At 40.5% G+C, this 16,801-nt stretch overlaps 1 protein-coding gene across 1 annotated transcript in view; it reads right to left on the bottom strand.

Moving 5' to 3' along the window:
• Positions 1–331: 331 nt before the first annotated feature.
• The window catches only part of TMEM59L (transmembrane protein 59 like), a 60,274-nt gene continuing 43,804 nt past the window's right edge, over positions 332–16,801 (bottom strand). The window contains exons 5-8 of the mRNA XM_069216385.1: positions 12,380–12,488; positions 9,173–9,284; positions 6,261–6,378; positions 332–4,248 (exon numbers count right to left, since the gene is read on the bottom strand). Of these exons, the coding sequence (XP_069072486.1) occupies positions 4,090–4,248; positions 6,261–6,378; positions 9,173–9,284; positions 12,380–12,488 (498 nt within the window). The 3' untranslated portion in view covers positions 332–4,089. The remainder of the gene's footprint in view (positions 4,249–6,260; positions 6,379–9,172; positions 9,285–12,379; positions 12,489–16,801) is intronic.

Raw genomic sequence — 16,801 nt, 5'->3', positions numbered from 1 at the left:
GGCGACACTAATGATGAGGTTTATAACACTGTGTCCCACAATCTGCATAGCAGTCAGGACTGTAGGCATGGTGTGCCCAATCATTTGAAATTCAAATCACCCCTCATCTACCCTTACTAAATGATCATGTAAGTAAAGAGGACATCCCTCTTAAGCTCAACTGGCAAAGACCCAATAATAAAATGGACAATAAAAAGCCCTTACAAAGCGTAAACACTGCTAAATTCTTCGCAATACATTATGCTCACTTAGATTGCAATGGAGTAACATCATTGCAGGTAAATAAATCTGCCATGTATCGTTTTGTGAGCAGCAATGACAACACTTCACATTTCATTTATACACTTTTATTTTTTCATACAGTCTGGATACAGCTTGCACACCAGCTTCACATTTATAAAATATTCTACTGTTTAGGATTTATTTTGAAGAAACATTAATGGTGTGATCCACAGTTCTGACGGGATCCACACACCAAAAGAGCTCCAGAAAGGACCACTTGTTGCAGGAAAGAGCTGTTTTAGTTGAGTAGTTGAATGAAAGCCTGATCTGATAAGTTTACTCAAAGAACGTCAACATATGAAATATGAAACAGAGCATTAGTAATTTATATAAACTCAGGTAAAGTTTTATGTGTTCAATAAGCTGACAGCATCAAAATAAAGCTTAGATTTTATTTTTCTAACATTACACAAACTGAAGACACGGCACATTAAATAAAATAATTCAAATAAAACCAGTTATCCAGTTGAAAGACAATTACTAACCACATGCACTAGTTGTTGCTTATAAACATCTACAGTAGGAACGGATGCTAGACTTTAAATCTTGCACTTTCCTTCAATAAAGGTCCTCACAATGAAATTATTAAATGTGCATGCAGAATTTTCCAGTACCCAGCATGCTTGTGCAAACACTAACGAAAGACACTGTCATACAATATCATTAATCTATACAGGTTTTTGACAAAATAAGTTAATACACAGTGAAATAACCACAACGAGATTAGTGCAGAAACCTGCATTTACACAAGTTCCTGCATTTTTATCATGCCGAGCTCCCTAGACTCGGCCTCAAGTCTGCTCTTGAACAGTGCCTCTGTGCTCATGTACACATGAGACCACATACAACATAGGATTCCAGCAATTTAGAACAATCTTTTGACAAAACATTTATATAAACTACCCACTGAAATGATGTCCTATGAACTTTTTCAGTTTTCTGTAAAAGAAAGAATCTGTAGTTTTTACTCATCTTAAAAAAAACAGCACACTTAAAGTATCCTAGTTTCTAAAACGGGTGTGGCCGGTGATCAGACAAACCCAATTTCACCAAACCAAGAAGTTATTTACAACACAATACATTTCTATGAAAAATGTGCTTCAAAATAAACATTAGTAACACCAAAAACATTTAAATTAAAAAATAGCTTCATAAGAAGCTACCTAGTTCTGCAATTACTACAATGTTGAGTCAAAAACACAATATTTTCTTCAGTGTTTGACAGCAGTAGTCACAGAAACTTGAAAAACACATTTAACTGCTATATCTGTGCTCTACCACACGCACCTCCAAATGCCACCATCTTGCTGTCAATGTAGGAATTCTTAATACAGGAAGGACCCTTAGACAACATAATGGCTTAATGTCTTTTAAAACAGTTGTTTCTTTCACTTTCCCCTTCTTTGTCACTTGTGACAACCAATATAAACATTACTGAATTACCATTTCAGAAACAATGACAATGTACTTTGAAAAACAGAAATGTAACACTTCCAACCACAACAGGCAACCCTGTAAATCAAATAGTACATATTTTAATACAAAGACAGCTGGCTGTATTCGTGTGGCAACTTGAAGTAATCACAAAATGAAATCTACAAAGAATTCAACCTTTGTTCACTCTTTGCACTAGCTGAAAACATGCAATAAGACGTGTACAATTTTGCATTCTAACAGTGCAAAAATGATTGTGAATCTTATTAACTCAAACCAACACTTATTTACTTTGCAAAGATAAACCTCTTGGTTGATCAAGTTGTATTCTACAAACACACTAAAAAGAAGTATTTGTATTCTTAACTTTTGTTCCTTGACATGCCCCCTCTATATACTTAGCTTCAAAAGTCAGAAAAAGAGTGAGGAATTCTTGCAAATCCCTATCCTGGTTTCCAAAATTTGTTTGCAATTTTACACTTCAAATTAAAACTAGAAATATTCTATAGAAATCTGAAAACAACTAGAAACAAGTATTCTATCCCATCAGTAAATTACATTAAACTAGTACATAGAACAACCAGTCTAAATCAGGTGACTAAAAGCAGTGAAGAAGAAAAATCACTTGAATTGTGTTCAAGAAGGCTTTCCATTTGTCAACAGTTCTCACCTCATAAATGTGTTTACGTCACTGTAATTGCGTTCACTATATAAATTATTTAAATAAAAACCTGTCTACAAATTGGACTTACAAGAAAGTATACTAATAAAAAACAAATTTTACTTAGCTAACAGTTCATTTCCCAGGCATAGGGCTTAAGGACGTGTAAAATGTGCTATGGTGATGTAAGAATTAAATTTCTTATACACTTATTACAAATGGTATAGCTCTCACTAGAATGTGTGTACTTTTTTTGCACACTAGCAATTCATGGATCAATCTGTCCCTTTAGCAACATTCTAACAATTTGCAATCTGCCCTTAAAAAGAAGAGCTCTGGGAGATCTTCGATGTGGATCAACGCTACTCTGGCTAACTGATGACTAGATCACTGCAAACACAAATTTAGAAACTATGGGTGTGAAGATTGTGGGAATTCAGTATTAGCAAAGATATTACAAATCAGTCACATTGCCCAAATTATTAACCCAATTCTCAATTATTCATACTCTTAACACAAAATAGATAAAGGAAGAAGGTCATGAAAGGAGAACAAGACAGTTTCTGCTGTCAAATTCTTAAGTGCATGCACATTTGAGGAATAGCTCACCAAGTACTGTGGCATACAACAGACAAGTATACGTCAATGTCTAAGTCCGTTCTCAGCAGTTTAAGCACTGAAACATTACACAGGTTGGTACCCCCATGCATTGTTTTAATTTTTGTCTTAAGAAAGAACATTGATAAAATGACCCATAAAAACAACAGCCAGCTGCTTCTGTGAAAATTAGATTGCCACAAAAATTAGTTGATGCGAGCACTTTCAGGTTTTACTTGTGCTGAAGATGTCACATACCGTCTCCAGGACAAAACCTTTCTCTCAACTGCTACATCATAATTTTCAATAAGGTTTTATGACAGAACTCCAAGTCCCCACAATAAACCTATTTGACTTTCTTTAATGGCCAACAATGCGATTTGCACAAATGACCTGTAAATAGAAACTACTGTGACGCTGATACAAAGCCTACAAAATCTATAAAGACTTTCAATGTGCTACCTTAAGTCCCCCCAAAAAACGTTGCTTTTGAAATTGTGATCAAAAAGTTTTACTTTCATTACAACAGCCTTATCAACTCTGAAATGTATACATCTAGGACCACAAAAAAGAATTAGGATAGGAATTAAATTCTCATTAGAATCATGTATAAATCTATAGTCTCATGTAAGACCATCCAACTGTTAACATTTTGAAAAACAAAAAGTGATAGGTTTACACTGAACAATGGTTTAGTTTGCTCACAACTTTCATAAAATATGCCTCTGCAGAACAAAAGCATCAGTTTCTTTGCAAAAGACTGCTTGCAGAGACTGGGCTCACAAGAGAGGTTTTACCTCTGAGGATGAAAAACACACCACTGGTGATCAGGTCAATAGTGGCCATTCATGACACAGTCAACTTTTTGCCACAATTAAGACACACTTTCACAATAGAGTTATAGGATGTTCAGTGAGACACTAGGACATCTTTTGGAGCACTGACAATAAGACATGTATATCCAGGTACAACAGAAAATAACACTTGTGTGTAGTTTGGTTGTTTTCCATGTTATAACCTGTGCATAGAAACAAAGGTAAATAAGAATGACACAAAACCTAGGGTTCAGAGACCTGAATATGAAATGTCATTTTGTCGGCAACTGTAGATATTGCTTAAATGATAGTTTTATCCAGATCAACTTTGACCGGCAGTGGTCCTGCTTCTTCAGTCTCTATTGTAGGGCAGACAGTGACAGCAATAGCAGGCTCCAAAGAAAATGGGGCAGACTTCTCCAGATCAAGATACTCTTTGTCACCATTAATGCTCATTGACTAAAAGAAAAGAAAGACAAAAATGAATCATTTTTAATTACTAAATCCAGTTCAAAGATAACTACCATTATGATGAGGTAGAGAAACCAATCATAAATTCGCTTTCATACAAACAATCAGCTTCCCCCCTTAAATACTGCAAGCGAATGGAAAAACTGTGTAGGTCAGTTTGTTATGTTATTTGACTTTGTAAAGTGCTCTTATGTCTTTGAGGGTTTCAAGGGAGCTAGCCTGTGAAAAGAACAAGGTTTCTAATATAAAAAATCCCACAAACTAAGGTGAAAAGACGTGAACGCAGAAGCTTTTGGGAGCAGCTAAACGCCTAAGAACAGGCAGCAACAAGTTCAGCACCATGGGTCCAAAAATAGAAAAGCTTCTGCTACCTAATCCACAGCAGCAGACAGTGTGTTTTCTTAAGGGCCAAGCTGAAAAGTATGATGATGCCAATGCCACGGCCGGTGATGTATGCTATGGACAGCTCAGAGGACAGGGTGTTATTTCGTAAAGGCAATCGTGGATAACAGTAAATGTTTTAAAATCCATTCTCCCCCGGAAGTTTAGTCTGGCTACATCTAAGAAACCTGTTACAACTCCTGAAACATTATCAGCATAACTTGAATATGTCCCATGGTAAATCGGGGTAGCCCTAACTAGAGAGCTGCTGTCGTCCAATTCAGAGCAGACAAAGGTCGTCGTCGCTAGGCTTTTGCTTGCATTCCTCAGTCAGGTAGAACATGGCTTTGCACAGTCTGCACAACTGGTAAAAGAGGGGGATGAAATCTAAAACCTGCATGGCCGTCAAAACGACTGAAAGTAATAAAAGAGGCGTAACCTACATTGTGCTCTTTTTGTGAGGTCACTCCCATTTTTAGGTCTGGCGTTAGCCATGCCCTCTTGATTTCACAAAGATAGAGTATAATCCGCTGGTCCGTTGCTGTGTCATTCACATTTTGCTTCTGCCCACTACAGCATATAGTATTGTGTAGTGGGTCAGCCAACCTAGGCACCGGTTAACTTCACAGTGAGTGACTGCATTTGCCACAAGGTGCTCATCCGCACACGAGCTAGTTTCCTTCATTTCCGGTGTTTTTCTTTTCACTTTACAATTACTTTAGTTGGTGTTAGTGTTTAGAGCCTGGTGTGACAGTAGGACTCCTCTGATGCACATTCCATCTTTACTAGATCGCCTCTCCTGCCATTGCTGTTGTAAATTCCTTTTGGAATTGCTTTTATGACTGATGCTATTTCACAGCACAGCAAACTGTGTCCATTTGAAACTGTCTCTGTAATAAGACATTGCCGTTTTACTTTCTTTCCTGATTTCTTTAATTCTTTCTGTTTTCTTCTTTGCCTGTTCATTCTTTTTTCTCATTCATTCCAACTCTCTTTCTTTTTTGCCATTGTTTTCTTCTTTTTCTTTAGTTCTATTTTCTATTTCCCCACCTATACAGCTTGATCTGAAAGTGAACCCACATCTTACAATGGCACAGAAACAGCCAAAGGAGTGTTGGGCTGCATGTGCAGGAGTATGAATAACATGACACATGGTGCTATGAAACAATGAAAATCACAGCTGAAGTCAGATATGTGGAGCACCCCATTTACTGCTTGATAAACCACTAACATAGTAATAACCGCAGAGTTCTGTAAGTAGACTGTAAATTGTTGCAATGTTTAAACTTTGAGAACTTCAAGAACTGAATCAAGACAAAAGCAGGTCTAAGAAAGATTCATATTACTCAAGGATCATCAGTGTGACTGGCTGTGCCGAAGCATGGAGTTGTGATTACTGGCTGGGTTAGTGTGTGGCTGCGTGGATGAAATCAGAAATGAGAAACTCTTGTAACGAGGCATTGGCTAAGCACAATAAACCAACATTTACAAGAAAGCAAAGGTAGAAGACTACCTGTAGTGATCTGCATGTTTAGTTACACCAGAGCGCTTATCAGGCTTGATGGGCCCCGTGAACAGGATGCAAGTTTAAAATGCTTTACAGAACTATAGACTGGTACCTGCGTCTTCACATGTTGATCTGGAGCAGTCACCAAGCTGGCACAACCTAGCCACAACATTACCATAATCGAGAGAAAAAGACAGGCTGCCAAAATCCAACGAGGCAATCCAGATCGCCTGTAACAGAGCACAAAAAAGAAACTTGCAACTGGTGGATTCAAACAAAAATAAAACATTCATTGAAATCATAATGTTGTACATGGCAAGCTGTACATTTCATTATGTTGTGCGGTGTGCTAACCTGGCCAGTTCAAGCACTGGAACACTGAACAGGGTGGGCCAAGGCTTTCTAGGTCAGGATATTCAGTTCTGACTTCAAAATCATAACATGTTGTGCAACAGTATGGATGTACCACAGTAATTTAAGGCCTTGACAATTTTGTGGTTTACCAAACATGTTACGCGTCTGCAAGAAGACTATCTGGCTTGGTTAATAAGTAATAAGCAACCAGTTAATCTCTCAAAACAAATTCAGCTGACTGCACCCTAGGTGCACTAAAAACTTAGAACCACCCTCATTCTACTTTACTTCTACAGCTTGACTAATCTTTCAGTGATGGTTGTTAGGAGAAACAATACATTGAATGGTAGTCTGCTGATGTTTGAAATTTGTGAGGCATAAATACGTGCTCTAAACTCCACTGACCTCACCCTTCCAGGAGTGTTCGGGGTTCACTTGACCGTTCACTTGACCCAAAAGGTTGTGAGAAAATTGTGCTACTTCCTTGATAAATGTCTAAAAAAAACACCATTTATCTTAGCATCTATCCATGCTTCTACTTGTTCCTAGTTTTAATATCCCATACAGGCTCTTACAAGTTAATCCTACATCACATTTTATTTCTGGCAATCTTATTGCAAAGGGTATTCTGAAAATAAAACAACTGTACAAATCTTGCAATCTCAGGTAGTACACAAACTCATAAAACACTGTTACTGCTCAGATGGCATACATTTTTAGATGTTAGAACTGCAGAGTGGGCGCACCAATCTTGAAAACTAGGGTTTTAGACAGCAGTAGTGATTATAATGCAAATATCAGCTTTAACTATATATATTTGAAAATGCAACTATCTTTCCACAAACACAATTGTCCAGAGCTAGCTGCTTATCTTAAAAAAAAATATATATATATCTCTGTTAAGCGCCCAAACATCAATGTAATGCTCAAAACTAGAATATAGAAACGTAGCCACGTGTGGATAAAACATACCTTTCATGCCCATGAATGACTAATTCATACCATGGATATCCACAATATGCCAGGAAGAACCATCACGGTGCTAGCACCAGCAGAAGACCCAGGGTGGATATCACCATGCCACAGACTCTAGCTACATGCCAAACTTCATGCCACCATTATGTCAGCATTATACTAGGGGGGTCACTGTCATGACACAGATGCCATGAATTCACACCGTGTTGACAGTACTACCGTTATACCAAGGGCAGGCTCCACCATGCTATGGCTTTAAGTAATTTGCCAAGAATTACCTTCATTAAGTCAGAGCCAGCTCCACAAGGGTGGCACCCTCATGTCCATAGATGTCCATACTCAAAAATACAGTCTTTATTATGGGGCCAGTGCTACAGCAGGGATGGGCACCGTGGATGCCAATAATGAGAATTACTGCATTAATTCCAGACCTGGTATTACACAAGGGGTAGGCATCATTAAATCAAGGATGGCCACAATATATCAAGAGTTACCACTATTGCGCTAGGTCCACAGATACACCTCGAGTGTGTAGGCGCACACACCTATCAAAAGATTTGCAAATCAGATTTAAAAATAAAGCCGCCTCGTTGCCTTGGGAGAGTTTTCTACAGTCGTTCACCGCAGACTCACAAATCAGCCATGTTCTGAATTAGCAGCGGTGCACGGAGCACCGTCTTGGAAAATATATATTAAAACATGGCAAAAAGGGGCAGAATTAATTCCACACCCCCAGGCTCACGTGAGAGGCCCCCAAAGAAAACACCCCGGCAATAAAACAAATGATAAAACAATTTACAGAAGCATTCGAGAATTCTATGTTGCATTCGTGAATCTATAACCATCCCAGGGTCCCAAGTCCGTTCTTGGCCCTCAGGATCTGCAAATCAGATGTTTGATTCACGGATCCTGTAAGTTTCATTAAGGGTGGACATTAGCATTTCACTTGGTGTGTGAGTTATGGTTTGCTTGGAAGGAAGATAAACCATAAAATAATTGTATAGTGCACGTATTTCGACAACAGATATCTAAAGATGCCTCTAGGTACAATATAAAGCAAGTGGTTTAGAAAAAAAAAAAACACAAAATGCCATAACTGGGAAAAAGCAATAAGACGCAAGTAATTAATGAATCCATCAAGGAAGACAAATAAAATGTAATTAAGACCTCTAATTTAACGTTTTACTGATTGTACACACAAATACAGACAGACAAAATATGATTGACTGTCTGAATTTTATTTTTAAAATGAGTAAAAATACAGAGAACTTGCTTGAGCTTCTCTCGATGCTGTCAGAGTTGACTGCCAGCCCAGCGCTGGAAATACTGATAACAGAGGGGCTTAAAAATATGAAAAGATAATATTTCATAAATTAAATGGAGGCAGACGTGCCAGTTGGACAATGCTGATGTTCCATACAGATGTGTACATTAGCATTTTTCTGTATTTATTGAAAAGATAGTTTCAGCTTTCTTTCATCTTGGACTAAACTAATACGGATATTATTTATGGAACGAAGAAAATAACTATGAATAATCTCAGACGGATGCATCAAGAAAATAAATACCAAAAAATGGGAGCCCTAGATATATTTAAAAACCTTCAAACATAATTAAGGGTTCCAAGTCCTGAGGTGATCGAGGTAGCTAACAACCGACCTTAAAGCCACTTCTCGCTCTTATGGGCATACGTACTTAGACATGCATCCCAGGAAGTCATGCTCTTGTTGGGAACTTTCTAAATGCTGTGGCTTGTGTTTCGTTTTGGTGTCTTTTGATGATGTTTTTTCCATCTTCTGAGGTACACCTGAAAGAAAAAACAAACAAAAAAGTTCAGTACTAAGAACAAATGGACAATTATGTCCTGGCCTACAAGAAAGCTAATAGCCTTAATAATCCTGCTCCAGAGATACTAGGCCGATGAAGCCCATCACCTTTCAGAGTTTGAAAGTAAAACCAGAAAAGGCAGAATTATATGTGGGGAACACAGAATAACTGTGATGTTTGTTACAGAGGGGTTCCGAGTGATAGCAAATAGACAATGAGGGTGAAGCCTGAGACGTTATGTTGTCATTGAAACCCCAGAGTAAACAAACATGCCTGTAATTTCATCCCAAAGCATATGCCCTTACTTTCAACAGCCACACAGGTGAAGAAGACTATTGTGGGAGCTACACAGAGCATAACCTTGCTTGCCACAACCTGGCCGGCAACGCGGATCCCCAACCCCCACCCAAGGAGCCATGGTTCTCTTCCTTATCCCAAAATTAAGGAAAAAAATGCATTAAAAATGCATCAACCTCCTGTCATCCATGCCCATCACAATTTGCAAATTCTCCCCCGCGCTCAATGAAAGAAACACCTTCCCTCCCACCAAGCACTATCTGTGCAGCCCCTCTTCCTCCCTGCTCCAAAGCTGCACTTCCCACATAAAATGAGAGCTATGGTCAGGGATCTGAGAGGCACCGATCAGTGCAGCATGTGTTTCTCCTGTATGATGGGTTGGAAGAGACCTGTGCAGATAGGGGACGTCCACCCGCATTCTCATGTCTCCCTTGGGCCTGTGTGAGATCCGGAAGGTGCAGATGAAGGTCGAAGGAAACGCTAGCCTCCACTCTGCCGCCTACTTCGAGCATCCGCAGACCCAGGTGAGGGATGATGGAAAATAGAGCGCGTTCGCTGGTGACGTAAGAACAGTTACCACTACTGTTACACCAAAGCACTGATAACCAAATTTTGAACCAGTGACTCATCCCAACAGCTCACAAAAGAGCCATCCTTAACCCCAGAATTAGTTTTCTAATAACTGGGCAACATAGCATTCTGCAAAATTTGTAGAACAAGCTTTATATCAGAAAGCAGTGAATCAGCTGCTGGCAACATGTCTGCCCAACACTAGGATATTCTTGATAGGCAACTCCGGGATGTGCTCAATGTGCAGGTTGCTGCCTCCCCGGGGGCAGTGCACAGAATTCTTTTGCCTGCAGCGTGGGAAGACTTAACCAAAGTTCTGCTTTATTCAGAATGCAGTCTTGTGGATAAATGCACCTTCCTTTTGTAGGACCAGCTTTTGTGGGTTTTGGGACAGGAGTCCACGGTGAGACTAGTTTGCAATGGACAAGTGATGGGATGATCCAAGCTTGGCAGAGCTGAAACAAATGGGCACATTTGCTAGGTGAAAGCTAGCAAAACAGGGTGGAGGGGAGGTGGAGGATGCCTCTAGCAGGTAAGTCTACACTTTACCCAAGGAAGGGAAAGGGGGGGCTCCTCACCAAACATGCAAGATTCTCAGGGGTCCTGAGTAGTGTTTAGCCCACCACGCGTAAATTACAACCCAGAGGGAGACCACTAAGGGCGGCTCCTCCATAAGGGTGGTGGAGCGTCGCTCTCCCACCAGCATCAACTGCTGCAAATCCTTTTACAAGGAAGTGATAATAAACAGCGTTTATTATCCCTTCCTTGTGAAAGGGGCAGGGCATTTTGGGTGAAGAGCGGAGGGGAGTGCACTGTGCACTCCTCTCAGAGTACATGGGTGTTTGGCAGCCGTCTCGGGCCGGCCAAACACACATGCACACAGGGCTCTCTGCAGCCCAGCAACACAGTTGCCTGACTGGAGAGGGCCTGCACAGGCTCCCTGTCTGCCTGGGAGCGCTCTTGCTGGGCGCTCCCAGCCAATCCTGACACTGCTTTGAGCAGCGTCAGGATTGGCCACATCGCAGGCTCGGAGCCTGTGCGTGCCTGCTGCAGACACGACGAGGGAGAGAGGAGCAGCGTGGGAGCAGAGTTACTTTTTTTTTTTTTTCATGTTATTAATTCCCTCCGTGCAACACCCCGCCCCAGGAATCACTGCGAGCCGCGACTGGAGACCACTATCTCATATAAAAATGTACAGTCACCTTCTGCTTTCTTCCTCGGAGTGGAGATGGTGGTTCTCTGTGGAAGAAGATTTTGCAATTATCATATAGTTTGCAGTTTCCCTCGAAGGAAAATTGTACTTATAACTGGAGTTCTCAGGTTTTTTTTGTTTAAAAAAGCAAACAAAAGAAAGCTGAAGGCTATCCACTCAGAAGAGTTAGGGGGCAATTTCAGTTGTATAGGAGTTTTAACTGCAACACAGTGTTTTATTTATACAACTTTACATTTGCACCTACAGGCTTGCTAGACAAAATAGTTCAATTATTTGGTGTCACAGATCCACTAATAATAATAATAATTAAAAAAAAAAAAAGACTTTGAACTTCTGTAGGTCACAAAAAATATCTGAATTCAATACCTAATAAAACAATTCTTGGCAATGGCAACCGGGCTCAGCGCCATATTTAAAGCAGGTGTGAACCATCACACAAAAGACAGGTCGTTGTATCATGGCCTCCACCTTCAGTCATAAGTACAATCTTTTTTTTTAGTCAAACTGCAAACTTAAGTCTTAAGAACAATCTTCTCTTTGTGCAGCATACATCATACAGCAGAGGTCTTGCAACTGTGGGGCAGGCCTCCTTTTTTTGGGGAGTGATGTGGTCTGGCGAGGGGGATGAACTGATGTTAAGAAGGGCAGCAGGCTCTGGCCATGAAGAGCATTCCGCATCCCCTTAGAGAGCGCAGCTTTTGTGAATCGTCTTCTCTAGCAGATGAAAGTTCGTACAAGACCATGGTTTCTTCCATCGTACCAAACTATCGGCTGAGATGTCAAGGTCTATGTCAACTCCAAAAGGCTAACTAACTGTGCTTTAATTCTTGAAGGGTGCGCAGGATTCCTTGGTCCCACTCTGAAACGGATTACACCCAGACAAAACTTACCTGACTGTTCGGAAGACAGTTTGGTAGACACTCAAGGAAACGCATTTATGAGTTCTAAAAAACACAAAATATTTAATTCAAATATTAAATCTGCAGGCTGTGTACCTGGATGTGGCTTCAGGGTGTTGAACCTGGAAGGAAGCCAGGCCTTCTCCGTGACATCCGCGCCAGGCGCCTGGACCTCGGCAACTGGATACTCAATTTCGGGTTGAGACTAGACAACGATATTAAAATATTCCAATAGGTATCTTGCAACAAACTAAATTTACACATTTACCATATTTGTATTTTTAAATGACGAAATTGGGAAAACTTTTTTCAAATGTATAGGCTGGATTTGCAAAAAAGGGCTTCACACAAAGTGACAAAAACAGTCAGTTACCTTTTCAGGGTCTACTCCCTTGGACACTATAAAAAAAAATGTGAGTCCCTCATTCAAGCCGGCATGAAGACCTATTTAACTTATGCCGAAGAAAAGCGCCCCAAACTAAATCTATGCTTCTAATTATTGAGGCAGCTTCATTCTCCTGGTAATAGGGGGCTCTTCAGCTGCCACACATGCTCCATTAGTTTGGGCTTAAAACAGTCACAAAAACACAACATCTTGCTAACTAATGATGTGGATGGCAGTGGAAGCCTCCAACATTTTGTGAACACCTGCAGCACCAAGGCTGGGTTTGCTCGGCCCCTGGTGCCCACACATTTAAGTCCTGGCACCTATAGGCTTTCTAGAACACAGTAACTGAGGCTGTGGTTAGGCTGCTCCAAAATAATAACATAGTAAATTAAGCATACTTCTCAGTATTGAAAGCAAAAGAATCAATACAAACTGCAGGTCTCTGAGTGACTGCAGCAGGGCTTCCAGGATACTGATGTGGAATATCATACGAGAACGGTGTCAGAACCCGTATATTCACCCACACACCCGCCTGTACATTCCTCCCAGCGGGGTAAGCACCAGAACCATAGATCTGTCTGTAACCTACACCTCTCTTGTGACTTTACTTGTTCTGTGATCGATAAAGGCCTGTACAAGTCTGCCCTGCAGGTTCTGTTTCTGCAGCGAGTGGAAGATTACACCTGCTGCCTTTTGTAAGAGAGGAAACTTGATTTCTACTCCCACGTTGTACCTGTTCTGAGGACGCAAAGCTTGCACTTCTGCTGTCTGATTTGTACATGTCCTGTGATGGGTAAGCTTCTGCTGCCCTAGCCGAACATGTCCACCACAGGAGGAAAGTCAGCACTGCTCCTGCCAAAGGCGTACCTGTTCTACGAAGAACGTATTTCCACTGGTGTTCCCCACCTACACCTTATGAAAACAACACAAAGCACACACTGAATGCACTGTACCAGGTAATGTTTCACAGTGCTTGATATGAGATACCAAGACCTGTAGTCCTGAGGAAGGCCCCTGACGTCAAAGGGGAAAATATTTGGGTGCTGAAACATGTCAACTGAAAGAAAGCATGCTCCATTGATCAACCCGCACGTTTTTAATCTTGTTGTATGGAGGCACCAATAAAAACATTCTTAGCTTACCAACACACCATATTGATACAGGTCTGATAGTTTAACAACAACATATGTGTTAATCTAATGGACTTCACCCAAAGGACCTCATAATTAGGAGACTATACAACCCGTGAACTGTATTACTCCTGGAAGCGCCCACTTTTGAAGCATGCAACACAAGGTCAAGGCGGATTCTTCATCCTATGTGAGTACATGAATGTATGATAATTACATAGGAGGTTTGACGGTTTCTATAGGTTTATGTCTACAGAGAGAGTACAACAGTCGTTCAACTACTCGTATGCCTTACTTAGTGTGTAAGCTACCTGTGTCATTACTGTTCAGTGTGAGTGAAACATTTGACATTACACCTGCAAAAGATACTCGTTTGTCACTTATTCTTTGAACTGCCTCTGTCCATGTTGTACCTTGGTTGTGTTGCTTCATATACAATAGTCCACTAAACAAAACACTTTGCACTGCCAATGCTTCTTTTAATGCATAATGTGAACAGAAAATTGAAAACTCAAAAATATGTGAGTGGAGTCTAATATTGGATTTACTTATAAAAAGATACGTTTTTCAAACAGACAGAGTGAGTGTAAAATTTAAAAAACATTCTGACAAGTGGCTTCAAGTCACACCGTCTGCCTTTTCAGGCACTATAGCCAATAGCACTTTGTACGCTGAGGTTGTGCGTGCACGATGGCAGTGTTAAATTGAAAACTTCAAGCCCCACAGTGCAACTAGATGTTCGCTGAAAATCCAGGAAGGGCTAATGGTGTCATGTCATAGTGCCCAATGGCAGACCTGTGAAACGTAAAATAAAATTTAGCTCCTGACCTCCAGCCTGTTTTCTTGTGGGCAATCAAGAGTTGAACAGTCCAGCAAGTGAGAGGGTGGAGACAGCTTTTCAAAAGCTAATTCAATCAACATTAATGAGCAACCCTAGCAAGGGGACTCGGCTGTACACTATTAAATGGCCATTCTCGTCCTAATAGATGGGAAGCTGGAAACACTCTTAGTAAGTGAAAGATTTTGCAAGGCTAACCTGAGATACTCTCCAACATCAAAATCAACACAAGTGCTTGTGAGTGTGCCAGGGGGCCTTCACTTGCTAAAGATCTGTAAGCCTTTAACTTGGGTCTCTAGGAAAAGAAGCAGCTTTGGCTCTGGTTGAAAGAACTCTGATCCCTTCCATCAGTTCGAAAGTCTATCTACAGAAAATGCTACTGCGCGGACTTGTGCCATCCCGGCTTGTTCATCCCTGTACGCGGTCTGCCAACTCAATATCTATGTGTAGCAAATGCCACACTTCGGATTGTCATGGTTTTCTGCCATTAGGATGTGGTAACAAGGCATGAGCTAGTGGGGGCAGTTGAGTGCAGTGTAAATGTGTGCAGGAACTACAACCACCTAAAAACCACCAGAAATTGACATTTCATTACTTTTTCTTCATCGTCCTCCCCGCCCTTGGATATGGCATATCCTGGGATTCAAGCATCCTAACTGTGGTGAACACAGTCTCACTTTTCAGGAAGAAGGCCACAGAGCAATGAGAGTTTATGGTGAGCTGTACAGCCATGAGCTTATTTAACACATTTCTTAAATGGACACATTTTTGTGATTACAACATAAAAACAGGAGGAGTGTGGTTGGGTTGATGATGGGAACACTTCACAGCTGCTAATGCTGCCTAATGAAATATTTTTGTGCTGAATAGCTTTCTCTTTTGAGTTCTATAAAAAACCTGATAAATATTTATTATAATGTATTCAACACTGTTTCTTACAGGAGTTGGTAGCACTTTGTTTATGCAGCATTACCTTCTGCAGACCACATGTGGCTATCATTATCCCAGGTAACCTAAGCTGCTTCATGCCTGGTGAGGTATAACCAAAGTGGATTTCAAAAGAAATCAATATTTAAAAAGAAGTGAATCTCCTTTAAAAAAAGAAATAAAAAAAAATGGCTTAACGGACAGTAGTTCCCAAGAGCTAGCTTATGGGGACAGTCACTGTAAAATGTACCATCAACTTTGGAATGCTTCACTCCAGCCTTTTTCAAAACACCCAGAAAGTATGCAAAGCACCCATAAAGTACTGGGGGGACCTACTGCAAGTTATGTCGCTGAACAACAGACTGAAATTCCTATGCAAGATTTCCAACAAGTCAAGATAGCATCTTTGCTTTCGCCACATGTTTTTCGAGTCTGAAAAATCTGGTATCTATGAAATGTTCAGAAGTGCCTTTAGGAAAGGGCACGCTCAATATAAGAGGCCACATTCCAAACCAATACTGCGTGTATCTTTGAACTGGGAAATGGTTTCACTATAGGATTTAAATCTAATAAAAAAAAATAAGTCCTAACAAATGACAGACAAAAACATAATATGGAGGCGATTATAGGTCAGAGAGTCTATGCAAACTTGGATAAAGCTCTCAGAAGCACTGCCTAACTCCGGGTTAGCAGAACATTCCAAAGATGCAGTCAATGGGGGCTGCCACAAATGCAACACTGAGGGACTTCCAACTCTTGGATCATAAACGAGAAGGGAGTCTGATTCAGCCACATTATTAAGACATACAGCATTTCACTGTCTGCAATGCTGTGGTTTTCTCTCTGTGTGTGCATGCATTTTTGCTGGAAAAAAACAAGTGTTAAAGTGACATTAAAGTTAGGTGAAATGTAGTGTTAAACTATTTTTTTAAAAAACACTGAAATTTACCAGCTATAGTTAACTGAAGTAACTACAACTAGCGCCCCTTCCGTGCAGAGTTGTCATAAATATCTTTCGGATGACATCAGTAATATTATTGTTATCAATGATGTTACAGGACACCGTCATCGATAGAGATGACCTCTTCAACAGTGCAGTTCTTAATGGCTTAGATCTGCAGATGATTTTTCTGTAGGAACTCATGCCTTGGCGGCACTGACCCTATTGCCTCTTGGATAGTTTACTTTCTGTCCATCTGTCTTTCGAAGGAAGCACACCTTGAGCCTGACATTCA

Source organism: Pleurodeles waltl, chromosome 12 (assembly GCF_031143425.1).
Source record: "Pleurodeles waltl isolate 20211129_DDA chromosome 12, aPleWal1.hap1.20221129, whole genome shotgun sequence".
NCBI classification, from domain to species: Eukaryota; Metazoa; Chordata; class Amphibia; order Caudata; family Salamandridae; genus Pleurodeles; species Pleurodeles waltl.
This window is presented reverse-complemented; position numbering and strand designations above follow the sequence as displayed.